This window comes from Salmo trutta, chromosome 11 (assembly GCF_901001165.1).
Source record: "Salmo trutta chromosome 11, fSalTru1.1, whole genome shotgun sequence".
NCBI lineage: Eukaryota > Metazoa > Chordata > Actinopteri > Salmoniformes > Salmonidae > Salmo > Salmo trutta.
Genome location: NC_042967.1, coordinates 292,410 through 313,328, shown reverse-complemented (window position 1 = coordinate 313,328; position 20,919 = coordinate 292,410). Strand labels below are relative to the sequence as shown.

Genomic DNA, 20,919 nt, shown 5'->3' with positions numbered 1-20,919 from the left:
ACCAATCAGGCCTTTATGGTAGAGTGGCCAGACGGAAGCCACTCCTCAGTAAAAGGCACATGACAGCCTGCTTGGAGTTTTCCAAAAGGCCCCTAAAGGACTCTGACCATGAGAAAAGAGATTCTCTGGTCTGATGAAACCAAGATTGAACTCCTTGGCCTGAATGCCAAGCATCACACCTGGAGGAAACCTGGCACCAGGTGAAGCATGGTGCTGGCAGCATCATGCTGTGGGGATGTTTTTCAGCGGCAGGGACTAGGAGACTAGTCAGGATCGAGGGAAAGATGAACAGAGAAATGTACAGAGAGTTCCTTGATGAAAACCTGATCCAGAGCGCTCAGGACCTCAGACTGGGATGAAGGTTTATCTTCCAACAGGACAACGATCCTAAGCACACAACCAAGACAACACAGGAGTTGCTTCGGGACAAGTCTCTGAATGTCCTTGAGTGGCCCATCCAGAGCCCGGACATGAACCTGATCGAACATCTCTGGAGAGACCTGAAAATAGCTGTGCAGCGACCCTCCCCATCCAACCTGACAGAGCTTGAGAGGATCTTCAGAGAAGAACGGGAGAAACTCCCCAAATAGCGTCACACCCAAGACTCGAGACTGTCATCGCTGCCAAAGGTGCTTCAACAAAGTACTGAGTAAAAGGTCTGAATACTTATGCAAATGTGATATTTCATTTTTTTCATTTGCAAACATTTCTAAAAAACAGTCTTCTTTTTCATTATGGGTTAATGTGTGTAGATTGATGAGGGGGAAAAACAACTTAATCCATTTTAGAAGAAGTCAAGGGGTCTGAAAACTTTCTGAATGCACTGTATTCTACATAGTTCTTCAATAATCACAAAAATAATTTTAAAAGAGCTATTATCACTAGAGTTGTCATCATATTTCTCTACCCAAATAATGGCCTACAACTTTCTAATCATTACATCATTCAACTCAAATCATACTTCAGTCACACTGAAAGTTTTACAAATGTAAATCGTGCATCTACTTTCCGGAAACCCACAGCATGATTGATTCAGAGTTGCTTTGCTTTCCTAAGAGTGTTGTCCACATGATCCTGCTTTTTATTCCCATCTTCTGACAGAAGATCACTTTGTCCTATGTCTTTCTTATTTTACCCTGCTGGTCATCTATGAACATTTGAACATCTTGAAGAACACTGGCCATATTTTATTTTAACTTTATTTAACTAGGCAAGTTAGTTAAGAACAAATTCTTATTTACAATGACAGCCTAGGAACAGTGGGTTAACTGCCTTGTTCAGGGGCAGAACAACAGACTTTTACATTGTCAGCTCAGTGATTTGATCTTGCAACCTTTCGGTTACTAGTCCAACGCTCTAACCACTAGGCTACCCTGCCACGCCAATGGCCATATACTCTTATAATCTCCACCCGGCACAGTCAGAAGAGGACTGGCCACCCCTCAGAGCCTGGTTCCTGCCTTTCTAGGGAGTTTTTCCTAGCCACCGTGCTTCTACATCTTCATTCCTTGCTGTTTAGGGTTTTAGGCTGCGATTCTGTATAAGCACTTTGTGACATCTGCTGATGTAAAAAGGGCTTTATAAATAAATGTGATTGATTGATTTCTTCTTTTAGATTTCACACGCAACAACTGTAGTTTAGACTGTAGTTTAGACATTGTTTCCCCACAATCCGAATTAATATGGTTGATATAGTCAAAGTAATCAGACCAATTATTTTACTACATTTAACTTTGACTATATGTAACTGCTTTGCTTTAAATAGTCAAGTAAAACTTTTTAAACTTCTACCACTACTACAAAAAAACTTTGAAAGCGTTAAAGCAAGTCCCACCAATTGTACTTCATGTACAATTACCATCTAGTTAATCCTATATAAACATTACCATTTTTTGAATTAATTTAAGTTTAACTTAACTCACTTTTTTTCACTATCCAAAATGTAATCTATCCCTGCCAGGGTTAAACATCTTCCATACATTTTCACAAAAGTCCATAATCAGCAAGACCAGTTTTAAGACTCTACGGTAGCTTTATTTCTAGTACTTATTATAGTATTTCCAGCCTACAGATGGAAACCATTGCATATCACTAATGAACTGAGCCTTGCCTTTATGAGAGCCAATTCCTCTTAGTAAACTGAGTAAGTCAATACATCTGTAAAGATAGGGCACAACTCTACTGCAAGTTATATAACCATTTATACTTATTTTTAAAATAGATTTATCAGATTAATGAATCTGCCACAGAATAACAGTTCATATTTGAATGCAGTTAGTGTTGCATCCGTCCCTACTATGACTCTATGACACCAGGCATTGGTGAGGCAATACAGACAAGAGACGCCAGACTGAGACAGAGCCAGAGCTTACTCTACTCTGTATCCCTCCTCCATCCACCCCATGTCCTTAGCTAACCCTACAATCACAAACACAAAAGTAGGTCCTCTGGATAAAGCTGTACATAAGCGTTTACTAGTAAGAGTTCACTGTTGCATGACATTACATCACACTTTGTTAGTTGCCATACCAACATAACACAATTAGAGATTAAACTCAGTTTTAAGACATCTGCATAGAGGGAAGTGATGCTGAATTTAAAAGAAAGTTTACCTACTTGGAAAGGAGCCATGTGGAAAGTGACAGGGTAGTCTTACAAAAGCCCAGTACAGAAAAGAAACAAAAGGCTTCATGGAACAAAAAATGTACTCCAATTACACTGAACAGAAATATAAACTCAACATTGAAAGCTTAGTCCAATGTTTCATGAGCTGAAATAAAAGATCCCAGAAAGTTTCCACATGCACAGAAAGTGTATTTCTTTCAAATTTTGTGCACAAATTTGTTTACGTTCCTGTTAGTGAGCATTTCTCCATTGCCAAGATAATCCATCCATCTGCCAGGTGTGGCATATCAAGAAGCTGATTAAACAGCATGATCATTACACAGGTGCACCTTGTGCTGGGGACAATGAAAGGCCACTCTAAAATGTGCAGCTTTGTCACACAACACAAAGTCACAGATGTCTCAAGCTTTGAGGGAGTGTTCAATTGGCATGCTGACTGCAGGTTTGTTGATGTCAACTTTGTGAATAGAGTGCCCAATGGGGGCAGTGGGGTTATGGTATGGGCAGGAATAAGCTACAGACAACGAACACAATGGCAATTTGTTTTGAAAACTCTGCCATGACATGTTGTGATAATGGTGCCGGAGGGGAGGGCTGCCGTTTTATGAGCTGTGCTATTTTGTTAGTTTTTTCGCATTGTTTGGAATTTATTTTGTCCATATTGTTGCTGCTACCGTCTCTTATGACCGAATGAGCTTATGGACATCAGAACAGCGATTACTCACCTTGAATTGGACAAATAATTTTTCTTTAATGAGTTGGACGAGAGGGATTTACTCCAGACACCCGAACAGGCGCTCATCCCCGTCATTTGCAGGAGAAAGAGACTGAGGTTTGGCGGAAGGAGATCGGGGTGCCTTGTGAGGATCCGGAGACAAGTGGCTAATCTGCCTTTGCCATCGGTACTATTGGCCAATGTACAATCGCTGGATAATAAAGTGGACAAACTAAAAGCACGTATATCCTACCAACGGGACATTAAAAACGAATATCTTATGTTTCACTGAGTCGTGGCTGAACGACAACATGAATAACATACAGCTGGTGGGTTTTACACTGCATTGGCAGGATAGAACAGCAGCCTCCGGTAAGACAAGGGGTGGTGGTCGATGTATATTTGTAAACAACAGTTGGTGCACGATATCTAAGGACGTCTCGAGGTTTTGCTCGCCTGAGGTAGAGTATCTCATGATAAGCTGTAGACCACACTATCTACTAGGGCTGGGTGTTATGGCAAATAAATTATCACGATATATATATATATATATTTTTTTTTATATATAAATTAATAAAATAATGTTTAAAAGGTGCATATCTGCTTCAGACTCAAGAATGCCTGAACAAACCAATGGCTTTAATGTTTCTTATTTATTGTCAGAAGCAGAACTCACAAATAACATTAACTCCACTTTTTTTAAGCTGTAAACCCTTACAAGTCATGAGCAAGAAATAAAAAATACTAAAATAAAATAGTGCAAGTCAATATGCATTATAACTGTTAGCCTAAATGGCACAATTCATGTTGTGGTAGTTGTTGTCTTACAAGTTACAAGCAAGAAAGACAAGTCTGTCTACTGTCTCTAGCTTAAATGATAATTATCACAATTTTAATCAATAATGTTTAAAATAATCATTTCTGCTTCAGACTCAAGCCTGCCTGAACAAACCCAAGGCTTTAATGCTTCTTATTTATTGTCAGAAGTAGAAGAACTCACCAATAACATTAACTCCACTTTTCTTTAAAGCTCTAAGTTATGAACAAGAAATAAAAAAACTAACAGTGCAAGTCAATATGCATTATAACTGTTAGCCTAATGGCACATCACAGTTGAAGTTGGGGTAGTTGAAAGAAAGACAAGTCTGTCTACGGTCTCTGGCTTTAAATCCCTTCACTATGTTGCCACCTGTGCTAAAAACACGCTCTGACAGGTAGCTGGTCGCAGGAATGCACAGGTAGCGCTTGCCAGGTGGCTGACTTTGGGAAAGTTTATTTGGTGGATCTTCCACCAGTCCAGTGGATTAGTTTCACTGTCAGCATCAGGAGACTGATGGTAGCAGCTGAGTTCCTTTTCTACCAGCTGGATTTCAGTAAGACCTGTAGTAAGAAGGTTTTTTGAAAGAAATTCCCAGTGACTTTCTCTTTTTAGCTGGCAGTTGTGGTGAAGCAGCAGCAACATCTCCCTGTGCTGGGCTTGGGTTTTCATGTCCCTCATTAACCATCTCTGAGACAGCTCTTGCCTTTATGTGGCCCACCTTCTCCTCTTTGATGTAATGTGTTTTAAACCGAGGGTCGACCAATGAGGCTATGTCCAGGAGGTCATCTGTGGCTAGGTCATCCTATTTCTCATTCAGATCGTCCATGACTATCGTTTTGATGGTTTGGGTGAGCCCTGTTTCACCATCATCAGGTTTCATGACCTCTGTATTGAACAGGTGTAGTACTGGCTTCAGGTAAGACACTCTGACATAAGACTCACCAGACAGAGCATCTGTGAATTCTAGGAGTGGGGTCAATGCCTGGTTGATGGACTTAAGAACATCTATATCTGTATAGGTGGGAGCTAAGTGCCGGGTCTTCTTGTCACTGCTCAAGACCTGTGAAATGGCTTTCTCCTGCTCCAGTACTCTTTGCACCATCTTTTGACGTGATCCCCACCTGGTAGGCGACTAGGTCACCAACTTGTGTTGGGGTAGGTGGTGTTCTTTTTGAGCAACTGCCAGGTCTCTCTTCTTTTTCCACCAATAGGAAAAGGCACCTACCACTTTCTTACACACCCCAATTGCTCGATCCACCTGTTTGTCTCTATCCACTCTCTCTAAGAGAAATCAAGACATTTTAATAAAATGTTAAAATCACAATCACTTTTAGTCATGTAATATTTAACTTGAATCAGTAGATGAAAAAAAAGCACATTTAGTTTCATCTAACCAATCACTTCAATATACACAATTGACAAGGTTTCTTACCAATGGCCAAGTGCAGACGATGTTCATAACATTGCAGTCGGGTCCATTTGTTGATTTGAGCGGCCTTCACCACGTTCGCACCACTATCCGTTGTAATGCAGACCTGTCTATCTTGACTGAGTCCCCAGGAAGCCAGAGCATCAATGAGCCCCTCTGCTATAGCTTCACCCGTGTGGTCGTCGGGAAAGTATGATGTTTGAAGGCATTTATTTTGAAGATTCCATTCTTTGTCAACATAGTGGACAGTGAGGCTAATATAAGGCTCTGACGTGCGACTAGACCACAGATCGGTAGTAATAGCAAAATACATCAAATCTGTCTTGAGCTGTTCCTCAACTTGTTCCCTACATTCGGCATAGAGTTTAGGCAGTGCGGTTTGAGAGAAATGTTTGTGGCCAGGGAGCACGTACCTGGGGTCAATTAAATTGAAAAGCCTCTTGAAACTTTCCTTTTCGACTGTGTTAATTGGTAACATGTCCTTAGCAATGCAATGTATAATAGCATTTGTGATGTCTTTGTGACTTTTTGATGTTTGCTCGTAGGGCATAAATGCTGTCAGTGTTGACTGCTTCAGGCGAACATCCCTAGATTGGCTGGTGCTTGAGGGGCGTTTATCAATACCGTTGCATAAACAAACTTTCTGCATGTTCCAAAGTGATTTTGCTTCAAAAAGGTGAAAAGGGTTTGTCGTATTACCAGACTTGGTAGCCACCTGTCTACGGCACAATTTGCGCCGAACATTGCTGTGCTCTTTGCCGGACTTCAAAAAGCCAAACCACTTCCAAATATCTGAAACAGTTGAAGCCTTTTTATCAATAATTTCTTTGTTGGAAGCTGCTCCTTCTCCATGGCTATCACTGCCACTGTTTTTGCCTACATCACTCATTTTTGTTGGGAATAGTGGCTACTCCATCACTCTAGGTGCTAAGTGGTTTTTAGTCGGCGTATACCTCTCCACGTGACAGTCGTGAAGAGGGCACAACAAAACCTGTTCCCCCTCAGGAGACTGAAAAGATTTGGCATGGGTCTTCAGATCCTCAAAAGGTTCTACAGCTGCACCATCGAGAGCATCCTGATGGGATGCATCACTGCCTGGTAAGGCAACTGCTCGGCCTCCGACCGCAAGGCAATACAGAGGGTAGTGAGTACGGCCCAGTACATCACTGGGACCAAGCTTCCTGCCATCCATGACCTCTATCCCAGGCAGTGTCAGAGGAAGGCCCTAAAAATTGTCAAAGACTCCAGCCATCCTAGCCATAGACTGTTCTCTCTGCTACCGTATGGCAAGCGGTACCGGAGCGCCAAGTCTTGGTCCAAGAAGCTTCTGAACAGCTTCTACCCCCAAGCCATAAGACTCCTGAACATCTAATCAAATGGCTACCCAGACTATTTGTATTGCTACTCTCTGTTATTATCTATGCATAGTCACGTTAATAACTCTACCTACATGTACATATTACCTCAATTACCTTGACCAACCGGTGCCCCCGCACATTGACTCTGTACCAGTACCCCCTGTATATAGCCTCGCTATTGTTATTTTACTGCTGCTCTTTAATTATTTGTTACTTTTATTTCTTATTTTCTGTAGGTATTTTTCTTAAAACTGCATTGTTGGTTGAGGTCTTGTAAGTAAGCATTTCACTGTAAGGTCTACACCTGTTGTATTCGGCGCATGTGACAAATAAAATTTGAATCACAGAGATACCGTGATGAGATCCTGAGGCCCATTGTCGTGCCATTCATCCGCCGCTGTCACCATGTTTCAGCATGATAATGCACGGCCCCAAGTCACAAGGATCTGTACACAATTCCTGGAAGCTGAAAATGTCCCAGTTCTTCCATGGCCTGCATACTCACCAGACATGTCACCCATTGAGCACGTTTGGAATGCTCTGGATTGACGTGCACAACAGTTCCCGCCAATATACAGAAACTTCACACAGCCATTGAAGAGGAGTGGGAAAACATTTCACAGGCCACAATCAACAGCCTGATCAACTCTATGCGAAGGAGATGTGTCACACCAGATACTGACTGGTTTTCTGATCCACGCCTCTACCTTTTCTTTAAGGTATCTGTGACCAACAGATGCATATCTGTATTCTCAGTCATGTGAAATCCGTATATTAGTGTCTAATTAATTTATTTCAATTAACTGATTTCCTTATATGAACTGTAACTCGGTAAAACCTTTGAAATGATTGCATGTTGCGTTTATATTTTTGCTCAGTATATAAAACATGCTGCTCCAGCGTGGTATTATGGTCTGTTTTCAGAACCCTGGAATGAGTGAAGGGGACAGGGATTTTGAATGCCTTTAACAAACTGCCTCTCTACAACTATCAATGGGCCATGAATGCATACACTACCATAAGGACATTGTGTGTGTGTGTGTGTGTGTGTGTGTGTGTGTGTGTGTGTGTGTGTGTGTGTGTGTGTGTGTGTGGTTGTGTGTGTGTTTTTAGGGGGTTGCAGGGGTTGTGTTAATTAGGGCATGCAACAGAAAGTGTTTAAAAATGTTTCTCAATGGAAAATGAAAATGAACATGACTTATTGGAGAAGGCAAGTCAGTTCCTCCCTATTTCAGTTTGTTTCTTCCATTTTGTGCCTAATCAACACAGCCTTGGGGTGTAGTATAGGCCTACTGTATAGGGTGAAGTTGCCCCTAGACATTGTTCTTGGGTTAGTTTTGCATTTGCCCCACTAACTGCAGATACTAGCAGATACCCATAGACTTACAGTCATTGCGCTAAAGCTATAAATTTCACCCTGTAGCTACTTTACCTGGGAAGCAGGAGGCAAGGTGTTCCATCAGGGCCTCCTGGCTGACGGGCTTGCGAGCAGAGTTCATGGCTGAGATAGCCAGACACAGGATCTCCCCCAGTGGGATGAACTGGGACTGGCTGATAGGAGACATGCTGATGGGAGACACATCACCTGCAGTAGGGAGAAACAGACAAGAGTCAGTGAATGAACTGTGGCTCTCAGAGTAGGAGGGCTGATCTAGAATCCGGTCCCCCCTGTCCATAATAATCTTATAATCACTATGATTTAAAAGGCAAAACTGATCCTAGATCAGCACTCCTACATAATATTGCCCCAGGATTCAGTAACTGACCAAATCTGAATGGTAGCAAAGCTCAGCTAATGCTGTGGGCATTCTGTCCCGTTCCACCAGTTGGCTGTCACCTGATGACTGAGTCTCCTCCCAGAACTAGTATCGCTTCATATGGTTATAATAGCGCTATCATTTTTAAGCCATGTCAATTAAGGAGGCACAAAGGTGATCATCTGTAGGGGAGATTGGGATAAATTGAGCTCCACTCTCTCCTATATAATATCCCTGCTTTCTCTCACCACACATTTAGCCAGATCCCACCATATTAAAAAGCATAAGCCTTCAGAAACCCAAGCATGAATACTCTGATCCTGGTTCTAAGTTAACTAATCCTCGCAAAGACAAGGGAGGTGTAACTGTCAGGTGTGTGCGTACTGGTAGCGAAGTCAGGTGCAGGAGAGCAGAGATTTTTGAACAGGCGCACACTTTATTGAGGCAAAAGTGCAAAACGCGCAAAACAGTCACAAGAATTATGTTTAACAATAAACATCTTCGTGAAATACCACGGAAAAGACAAACCAGTCTGGCGCTATAACAAATAACACGTAACACAAACAATCTTTCACAAAGACATGAGGGGGAACAGAGGAATAAATACATGTAGATTGATTGGGGAATGTAAACCAGGTGTGCAGGGAACAAGACAAAACAAATGGATACATGAAAAATGGAGCGGCGATGGCTAGAAAGCCGGTGACGTCGACCGCCGAACGCCGCCCAAAAGTCGTGACAGTACCCCAGTCACACAGCGCACCGTCCGAACGATCCCCGGATGACCAGAGGACGGTGATGTGTGGGCCCAAAAGATCAACTGGTCACGGACAGCAGACGGAACGTACTGACGCCCGACGGGACACTGGAGTGGAGCGGGCTCTGTACGCAGCACCTGCTCAATGTCCGTGTCCAGCTCCCACACGACCGGCGCTACCAGGCAGGAGGCCGGGAGAATGGGAGTCTGATCCATGGGCCACTCCTCTGTGTCATACAGCCGGGACAGTGTGTCTGCCTTCACATTCTGAGAACCTGGTCTGTAGGACAGGGTAAACAAAACGGGTAAAGAACATGGCCCACCTTGCCTGACGAGGATTCAGTCTCCTACCTGCCCGGATGTACTCCAGGTTGCGGTGGTCAGTCCAGATGAGGAAAGGGTGTTTAGCCCCCTCAAGCCAATGTCTCCATGCCTTCAAAGCATTAACCACAGCCAACAGCTCCCGGTCCCCCACATCATAGTTCTGCTCCGCCGGGCTGAGCTTCTTCGAGAAGAAAGCACAGGGGCGGAGCTTCGGTGGCGTGCCCGAGCGCTGAGCGAGCATGGCTCCGATCCCAGCCTCGGAAGCGTTCCACCTCCACGATGAATGCCAAAGAGGGATCCGGATGGGCTAGCACAGGAGCCAAGGTAAACAGAGCTCTTAGGTGCCCAAAAGCTCTGTCCACCTCAACCGACCACTGCAGACATACAGGACCCCCCTTCAGCAGTGAGGTAATGGGAGCAGCCACCTGGCCAAAACCCCGGATAAATCTCCGGTAGTAATTGGCAAACCCTAAAAATCGCTGCACCTCTTTTACCGTGGTGGGAGTCGGCCAATTACGCACGGCTGCTATGCGGTCACTCTCCATCTCCACCCCTGATGTGGAAATGCGATACCCTAGGAAGGAGACGGCCTGCTGAAAGAACAGGCATTTCTCAGCCTTGACGCACAGGTCATGCTCCAACAGTCGTCCAAGTACCTTGCGCACCAAGGACACATGCTCGGCGCATGTAGCGGAGTATATCAGAATGTCATCGATATACACCACAACACCCTGCCCGTGCAGGTCCCTGAAAATCTTGTCTACAAAGGATTGGAAAACTGATGGAGCATTCATCAACCCGTACAGCATGACGAGGTACTCATAATGCCCTGAGGTGGTACTAAACGCCGTCTTCCACTTGTCTCCCTCCCGGATATGCACCAGATTGTACGCACTCCTGAGATCCAGTTTAGTGAAGAAGCGCGCCCCGTGCATTGACTCAATCGCCGTGGCGATAAGAGGTAGCGGGTAACTGTACCTCACCGTGATTTGATTGAGACCTCTATAGTCAATGCACGGGCGCAGACCTCCATCCTTCTTCTTCACAAATAAAAAACTTGAGGAGGGGGGTGAAGTGGAGGACCGAATGTACCCCTGACGCAGGGATTCGGAGACATATGTCTCCATAGCGACCATCTCCGCTTGCGACAGGGGATACACGTGACTCCTGGGAAGTGCAGCATCTACCAGGAGATTTATTGCACAATCCCCCCGTCGATGGGGTGGTAATTGAGTCGCCTTCTTTTTACAGAAGGCGAGAGCCAAATCGGCATATTCTGGGGGAATGCGCACGGTGGAGACCTGGTCTGGACTTTCCACCGTGGTAGCACCAACGGAAACCCCTACACACCTCCTCGAGCACTCTCGCGACCACCCTGTGAGAGCCCTCTGTTGCCAGGAAATGGTGGGGTTATGACCAGCCAACCAGGGAAGGCCTAGTACCACGGGAAATGCAGGAGAGTCAATGAGAAAAAGACTGATTCTCCTCGTGACCCCCCTGCGTCTCCATGGCCAGGGAGATGGTGGCTTCCCTGATTAGCCCGGATCCTAATGGTTGACTATCCAGAGCGTGAACCGGGAAAGGTCTATCTACAGGAATAATGGGGATCCCTAAACTAAGAGCTAACGCTCTGTCGATAAAATTTGCCTTATGCTGGGAATGCAGGGAGAACTCAGGGAAACAAACAGGTACAAACAGGTGGACAACAGAGGACTCTGGATGAGAGTGGTGCAGACTCACCTGGGGTGACGCCAGAGTGCCTGCTGCCTTGAGTCCCAGAGGGACCAACCCGGCACCAACCGGCAGTGTTCCCTCTGCAGCCACAGATGGTGGCCGTGTGAAGGCCCCTCCTCCATCCTCCCTATGCGCAGCCCCTCCCAACTCCATGGGCACCGGAGCGGGAGTGCTGGGAGATGGAACCGACAGAGCCCCCTCAGGACGTCCACGGATGACCAGTAGGTTATCTAACCGGATGGACAGATCCACCAGTTGGTCAAAGGTGATGGTGGCATCCCTGCAGGCCAACTCCCGTCGGATGTCCTCAAGCAGGCTGCATTGATAGTGGTCGATTAGGGCACTGTCGTTCCATCCTGCTCCGGCGGCCAAGGTCCGGAACTCCAGCGCAAAATCCTGTACGCTCCTCATCCCCTGCCTCAAATGGAAGAGTCGTTCCCCCGCCGCTCTACCTTCGGGCGGATGGTCAAAGATGGCCCGGAAGCGGCGGGTGAACTCCTCGAAGTGGTCCGACGCCGCGTCTTCCTTTCCCCACACGGCGTTTTCCCACTCCAGAGCTCTCCCCGAGAGGCATGAGACGAGGGCGGATACTCTCTCCCTTCCTGAGGGAGCTGGGTGAACAGTGGCCAGGTAGAGGTCCAGTTGTAAAAGGAACCAATGGCACTGTGCGGCCGTCCCATCATACTCCCTGGAAAGGGAGAGACGCATCCCACTGGAGCTGGATCCAGACGGGACGGGTAGAGGTAACCCCGGTTGCGCTGGAGAGACTTCCTGTCTCCCAGCGGCCCATGGTCTGGACAACGCGATCCATCATGGCACCAAGATGATGTAGCATTGCCGCGTGTTCCTGGACGCGCTCCTCGACTCCTCTGACCAGGGTACCTGCTCCTGCTGACTCCATGGTGGGTGAAAGATTCTGTCAGGTGTGTGTGTACTGGTAGCGAAGTCAGGTGCAGGAGAGCAGAGATTTTTGAACAGGCGCACACTTTATTGAGACAAAAGTGCAAAACGCGCAAAAAAGTCACAAGAATTATGTTTAACAATAAACATCTTCGTGAAATACCACGGAAAAGACAAACCAGTCTGGCGCATCAACAAATAACACGTAACACAAACAATCTTTCACAAAGACATGATGGGGAACAGAGGAATAAATACATGTAGATTAATTGGGGAATGAAAACCAGGTGTGCAGGGAACAAGACAAAACAAATGGATACATGAAAAATGGAGCGGCAATGGCTAGAAAGCCGGTGACGTCGACCGCCGAACGCCGCCCGAACAAGGAGAGGAGCCGACTTCGGTGGAAGTCGTGACAGTAACCAATCACAATCAAGTTCGGCATTTACCCGTTTTCAAAGCTCTCCACCGGTAATGCACACACATTCTCTCAAGCAGTTGTCTAAGGCACTGCAGCTCACAGCTCGGATCCCCATGCATACCCCACAAGATATGCCACCAGAGGTCTCTTCACATTCCCCAAGTCCAGAACAGACTATGGGAGGCGCACAGTACTACATAGAGGCATGACTACATGGAACTCTATTCCACATGAGGTAACTGATGCAAGAAGTAGAATCAGATTTAAAAACAGATAAAAATACACCTTATGGAACAGTGGGTACACACACACGCACACACACACACACACACACACACACACACACACACAGGTACAGACAAAAGGCAGGGATGCAACTCAATATTAGGAAGGTGTTCCTAATGTTTGGTATATATAGTCCACCAATAAATACTATTTATCCTTGGTGTCGCTCACACAGTATCAGCAGCCCAATGATATATTGGAAATGGACCAAATGTTTATGTGACTACAACCATGTTTCCATCCAACCATTTTTATGCGAGTCAAGTACGTGTCGGCAAAAAACAAGACTCACTATAGGCCTGACGGAAACACATTGTCAGTAAACTTCCCTAAATGTCGACAGAACAATATACGTTCAACAGGGACAAATCATTTTTCTGTCAGTGAAATAGATCATGTGACAATGGCAGTGGAAAAGCTTTTTTTTTTATTCTATTGTCGATAGAATAACTGTCAAGTAAACTACAGTCAATTGATGCTATGTGGTCCACTGACTATGACTTGGAAAAGAATGCACAGTTTATTAGGCTACAGATTAAATAAATGATGAATTTAACATGGTGGTGAAAGTGCAATGTGATGAGCTTGATGCTCATTTCCAATAAATATCAAGGGTCTTAATTTGTATGCTTCATTTGTGTTTGGCTGCCATTTGAAAAATAAATATTATGTTGCTCTTATCCATAATCTCATAATGTACCCTCTGCACTATATCTGCGAGCTATTGGCAAGAGTGCATGTGCATATTTGCCATTTATCGCAAGGCTTTTTGTGGCAAAAGCATTGACAAAATAAAACATGGGATAGAAATACAAAGAACTTCTGTTTTTATTCGATAAATGAAAAGTTATAGGACAAAGTATTTTTTTTAAAAGTATTTATTCATTACACAGCTTGCTATTCGCAACAAGCCAGTTTGATGGAAACACACTACTTCTGGTAAATGCACATATCTTTTTGTGGGTGGAAACCTAGCTAGTGATGAAAACTGGTAGAACAAAACTATTTTCACCATATTAGGTGAATTTCCATACAATTGGCGACAGATTTTCAGGCTGAATATTTAAACATCTACATTAAACAATACGGGCTATGCGTGATGTGGTGCACATACAAATGTATTTTTCTATTAAATTCCCACGTACCAAAAAGACCCCACCATGTCGATTGAACAAATAGTCGACATTTATAAAATTGTTCCGACATTTCCTGTTTCACAGCCCATTTTTTAATGTCAGGTAATTCATCCACAAGAAATGGTTGGAAACCTGGTAATTGAGGCTAACACAGGTCCAATGACTAAAACAGGGCAGTTGAGCTTTGCATTCATTAATTTATTCTTGCCGGACAGGACACCAGTGTTTCTATTATTCACCTGGCACATTTTACCAAATTTCCTTCATTTTTCAGATGCCAACTAGAATTTACAGCTTCTCGCAAAAGCAAAATAACGTAATTTGTACAGTAACAACTGGGTTCTTGCATTGTCATTACTAAGAACATCAACAACGACAACTCCGCTGCCTGTATACAGTCCATGTTTGAAGAATGCAGAGAAGAGAGCTATTAGTGCTTCCATCTGTCAAGCTCCTCTCTGCTACCCTTTTATACAATCATCCTGAGGAAATCCTACAGAGGTTAGTCAGTGACGTCAGCATCTGGGATGGCCAGAATGAGGGTGATTATGTTTAGCCTCGTTCAGTATATGAATGTGGAGCGAGACAACGAATCCTTTATTGATGTACTGTATATTGAATATTTGAATGAGCGTTCGAGTTCCACGTAACTGTAATTAGGATTTGGCCCGAAGTGAGTGAGTGAGTGAGTGAGTGAGTGAGTGAGTGAGTGAGTGAGTGAGTGAGTGAGAGAGAGTGAGAGAGAGAGAGATACAGTACCAGTTCCAGAGGCTTAAGAGGAGTCATCTTAGTGGCTGACTGATTTTCTACAACTCAAACAGCTGACTGGAGGCGGGGAACAAGGGCTTACTCACACGCAGCCTCCTCCCTCTCCTCTATACGTATTACTACAGAGAGGGCTGGCTAACACCACAGCACTACCATGGCCTCATTTCTCTACCCACGCCTCAGCTGCAGCTGGGGCCCAGGTCCACACGGTCCTAGCCAAGTATTGAGCCAGAAATAACGTTTAGCCTTCAGATGCTTTTGGGAAACCGGGCCCAGACAGTCAAATGTTAGATTACAAGCACATCTGCTTCTGCAGTGCTTACAGTGCCTTCAGAAAGTATTCATACCCCTTGACTTATTCAACATTTTATTGTGTTACAGCCTGAATTCAAAATGTATTAAATAGCAAATTGATAAAAATGAAATACAGAAATCTCATTTACATAAGTATTCACACCCCCGAGTCAATACATATTAGATTCGCCTTCGGCAGCAATTACAGCTGTGAGTCTTTCTGGGTAAGTCTCTAAGGGCTTTGCACACCTGGATGTAAAATATTCGCACATTATTATTTTTTAAATCTTCAAGCTCTGTCAAGTTTTCACAGCCATTTTCAAGTCTTGCAATAGATTTTCAAGCCGATTTAAGTCAAAACTGTAACTAGGCCACTCAGGAACATTCAATGTCTTCTTGGTAAGCAATTTCCGTGTATATTTGGACTTTTGATTTAGGTTATTGTCCTGCTGAAAGGTGAATTTGTCTCCCAGTGTCAGTTGGAAAGCAGACTGAACCAGGTTTTCCTTTAGGATTTTGCCTATCCTTAGCTCTATTCCGTTTAAATACTATTATTGCACACAGAGTAAGTCTATGCAACTTAATATGTGACATGTTAAGTAAGTTTGTACTCCTGAACTTTCTTAGGCTTGCCATAACAAAGGGGTTGAATACTTATTCACTCAAGACATTTCAGCTTTTCATTTTTAATGAATTTATAAAAACATTTTAAAACATAATTGCACTTTGACATTATGGTGTAGGCTAGTGACACACGATCTCAATTTAATCAATTTCAAATTCAGGCTGTAACACAACTAAATGTGAAAAAAGTGAAGGGGTGTAAATACTTTCTGAGGGCAAGGTATTTTAATATTTATCATTGAATAGTTTCAGATTGTTGTTGTTTTATGGCCTATATGTATTATACCCAGCATGGCCACCTAAAGTACCTTGCCTCATCTTAAGTGTCCCCAAGTGTCCCCATCCTAAGTGTCTCCTCAATGATTTAAAAAGGAGTGGTCTGGTGTGAGAACAATAGTGGAACTCTCTCCAGCCTATTCTTTCACCAGTCCAATGCTTTGAGATCCATGATGGGGAGTGTAGAAGTGCACACTTATGGAGAGGGTTATTGAAACGCAACCATAGAATGGTATGCTGGGACCACTAGGGGCCCATTGGTGGAGGGTGGCGAAACGCAGGGGGTCAAGCAGGTGCTGCAGTCCGTAATGCTTGTTTATGGCTTTTGTTCAAATGTATGGATTGGGCCTCCCGGGTGGCACAGTGGTCTAAGGCACTGCATCGCAGTGCTAGCTGTGCCACCAGAGATTCTGGGTTCGAGCGACCGGGAGGCTCATGGGGCGACGCACAATTGGCCCAGCGTCGTCTGGGTTAGGGAGGGTTTGGCCGGCAGGGATATCCTTGTCTCATCGCGCACTAGCGACTCCTGTGGTGGGCCGGGCGCAGTGCACGCTGACAAGGTCGCTAGGTGTACGGTGTTTCCTCCGACACATTGGTGTGGCTGGCTTCCGGGTTGGATGTGCGTTGTGTCAAGAAGCAGTGCAGCTTGGTTGGGTTGTGTTTCGGAGGACGCATGGCTCTCGACCTTCGCCTCTCCCGAGTCCATACGGGAGTTGCAGCGAGGAGACAAGACAGTAACTACTACCAATTGGATACCACGAAATTGTGGAGAAAAAGGGGTACATAAATAAAGAAAGAAAGAAAGAATATAAAAAGTGTATGGATTGATATGCAACATAATTCCCCCAAAACCATCCATAGCATAACATGATATTACTAGCCGTCTACTTAACCCTGTACCTTAGAGCCTGCTGCCCTATGTACATAGACATGGAACACTAGATACCTTAATAATGTTACATACTGTTTTACTCATTTCATATGCATATACTGTATTCTAGTCAATGCCACTCAGACATTGCTCGTCCTAATATTTATATATTTCTTACTTCCATTCTTTTACTTTTAGATTTGTGTGTATTGCTGTGAATTGTTAGATACTACTGCACTGTTGGAGCTAGGAACACAAGCATTTCGCTACACCTACAATAAAATCTGTTAAATATGTACACTACCGTTCAAAAGTTTGGGGTCACTTAGAAATGTCTTGGCCAGAAATGTCTTGGTACACCAAAGCTAGCCTTCTGATAAGCTGTAGACCACATCTACCAAGAGAGTTCTCATCTATATTATTCGTAGCCATCTATTTGCCACCACAGACCGCACTCAACCAACTCTGTAAGGCCATAAGCAAACAAGAAAATGCTCATCCAGAAGCGGATTACCAAAGGGAAACCCAGACACGAGCTGCCCAGTGATGCAAGTCTACCAGACGAGCTAAATGCCTTTTATGCTCGTTTCGAGGCAAGCAACACTGAAGCATGCACGAGAGTACTAGCTGTTCTGGACGACTGTGTGATAACGCACTCGGAAGCCGATGTAAGCAAGACCTTTAAACAGGTCAATATTCACAAAGCCGCGGGGCCAGACGGATTAACAGGACGTGTGCGAACCAACTGGCAAGTGTCTTCACTGACATTTTCAACATTTACATTTACATTTACGTCATTTAGCAGATGCTCTTATCCAGAGCGACTTACAAATTGGTGCATTCACCTTATGATATCCAGTGGAACAACCACTTTACAATAGTACATCTATATATTTTGGGGGGGAGGGTGGGGGGGGGAGGGTTAGAAGGATTACTTAATCCTATCCCAGGTATTCCTTAAAGAGGTGGGGTTTCAGGTGTCTCCGGAAGGTGGTGATTGACTCCGCTGTCCTGGCGTCGTGAGGGAGCTTGTTCCACCATTGGGGTGCCAGAGCAGCGAACATTTTTCACTGGGGTGATTGGCGAACTGTGCTTCCACAGAGAGTGAGCAGGCCAGAGGTGGATGAACGCAGTGCCCTTCTTTGGGTGTATGGACTGATCAGAGCCTGAAGGTACGGAGGTGCCGTTCCCCTCACAGCTCCGTAGGCAAGCACCATGGTCTTGTAGCAGATGTGAGCTTCAACTGGAAGCCAGTGGAGTGTGCAGAGGAGCGGGGTGACGTGAGAGAACTTGGGAACCTCTCCCTGACCAAGTCTGTAATAGCTACATGTTTCAAGCAAACCATCATAGTCCCTCTGCCCAAAGAAGTGAAGATAACCTGCCGAAATGATTACCGCCCCATAGCACTCACGTTGGTAGCCATGAAGTGCTTTGAAAGGCTGGTCATGGCTCACATCAACAGCATCTTCCCGGATACCCTAGACCACTCCAATTCGCATACCTCCCCATAACAACTTCTACCCCCAAGCCATAAGACTGCTGAGCAATTAATCAAATGGTCACCCGGACTATTTACATTGGATCTGTTTGAGCGCTAAGCAAATTGGATTTGGTCCAGTGTACCTGGCATGCTGGCCTTGATGTAGGCCATGACCAGCCTCTCGAAGCACTTCATGATGCCAGAGGTGAGTACGACGGGGCAATAGTAATTCGGGCATGGCACCTTGGTTTTCTTGGGCACTGGGATGATGACGGTCTCCCTGAAGCAAGTGTGGACTATAGCCTGGGACAGGGACAGGTTGAAGATGTCAGAGAAGACGCCCGCCAACTGGTCAGCACACACTCGGATGCCATCTGGGCCGGGGCTTTGTGAGTATTCACACTTTTTAGAGTTTTCCTCGGGTCAGCCACAGAGAGCGATACCTTCGGTATGAAAGCCTCTGAAAGTTATTGTCAGTCAGAGGATTAGAGGGTGAAACAGGCGGGAGATTGGAAACCAAATAGTCAATAATATTCTCTAGTGCCGACGTGGGGTAGTGAAATTGCAACCAAAACAATTGCTGAAATGTTAATTTTCGAAATAACAGCTTGCTAGCACTGTAGCTTACTCTGGATAATTTGCAGTTCTGAAGAATGAAGGAGGATAGGGTGGTGGTTGTTTTTGATAATCACATCTATTCACAACCAATCAGCCAGCAGCCACAAGCAATCAGCGCACCACTCATACCTACTCTTCAATATAAACTTCCCCAGGCTTTTAAGAACAACATGAGCGAAACCTGGGAGCCGAGGCTAGTATGAATGGGGTCAACTAGGCCACACAAAATTCTGGGTTAGAGTTGACGTAGTTATGACCTAGATTTTGGTGTGAAAGGGGTTCTACTTTCAGAGGTAGGCCTACCTACAACTAAAAAGGGGCTAGTATAGTTCTTATTTCCTCTATGATTTTGTGGACTTTTCAAATTCTGAATCAGCTAACAACAATCAGTTGACAGGGGTGAGAAACCCTGTCAAAGTTATTCCTCTCTAAAAATGTACGTCTTACGAAAGTTCTGTGAGTAAAGGTTGATTATCATATGTCACTTATTCAAATTCATCCTGTTACATGTCATTAATTATTCAAGTACCATCCAATGAGATTCATACTTGATCCCTAAAAAGGACTTATTTTCACCTACCTAATTGCTGGTTTGGCTTTCTGTTTCTACAGATCACCCATCTACACCCACCAAGTGAGTACAGACTGACACAGGATGTCCATGGACATTGATTAATGGTTGAAATGAGGTTGGTCCACCCTGGCCTTTATTGGGCTGTTGATTTTTGGTCTGGCCTTGATTTGGCCCAAAAATAGTTATCCATGTTTGGTCCATTTAGTCCCAAATGGATTGGCCTTGATTTGACCAATTGAACATGATCACTGCCAGTTCAGAAGCTTTTAAAAAGGCTAACATAAGTGCAATAATAAATATTCCATACTTTAATCTCTCTAAAGTCTAAAATGTAAAATGTTCACTTACATCTTAAACTGGATGTCAATAGGAAGTCTGTCAGAGTTGTCATTATAACGTCTGTAAAATACATCTTTTAAACTATTTCACATAGAACTGAAAATAAACGTGACATAAATGTCAGACAAAGACGGCTTTTTATTGTATTGTCAACTATATTTTGCTTAGTGGACAGAAACCACCAGAAACTTGTTTGAATATTTTAGAAATGCATCCTTACTTCCTTGTTTTCTAGAGGTACACACAAATATACATGTAAGTAAGGTGCCATCCTATTACTTTCACAGATCCAACCAATTCAGATATGTGATTACTTCAAGGAAGGTAGGAGTGAAGTATTCATACAGGGTCCAGTTGTCATTAATCCAGAGCATCCCAAACATGTTCAATGGGTGACATGTCTGGGGAGTATGCAGGCCATGGAAAAGTGGGACATTTTCAGCTTCCAGGAATTGTGTACAGATCCTTACGACATGAGGCCATAAATTATCATGCTGAAACATGAGGTGATGGCGGGGGATGAATGGCATGACAATGGGCCTCAGGATCTCGTCATGGTATCTCTGTGCATTCCAACTGACATCGATAAAAATCTATTTTGTTTATTGTTCGTAGTTTATGCCTGCTCATACCATAATCCCACAGCAACACGGGGCACTCTGTTCACAGCATTGATATCAGCGAACTGCTCGCCCACACGATGCCAGACATGCTGTCTGCCATCTCCCCGGTACAGTTGAAACCGGGATTCATCCTTGAAGAACAGTTCTGCAGCATGCCAGTGGCCATCGAAGGTGAACATTTGCCCACTGAA

General features: G+C 44.4%; 1 protein-coding gene across 8 annotated transcripts in view; it reads right to left on the bottom strand.

Moving 5' to 3' along the window:
- The window catches only part of LOC115202050 (storkhead-box protein 2-like), a 316,252-nt gene that overhangs the window by 267,846 nt on the left and 27,487 nt on the right, over nt 1–20,919 (bottom strand). For all 8 annotated transcript variants that reach the window (XR_003879889.1, XR_003879887.1, XR_003879888.1 and 5 more), the window contains exon 2: nt 8,380–8,532. Coding sequence is in view for 3 of the 8 variants with exons in the window: in XM_029765903.1 (XP_029621763.1) it covers nt 8,380–8,532 (153 nt within the window). In the remaining 5 variants the exon portion in view is untranslated. The remainder of the gene's footprint in view (nt 1–8,379; nt 8,533–20,919) is intronic.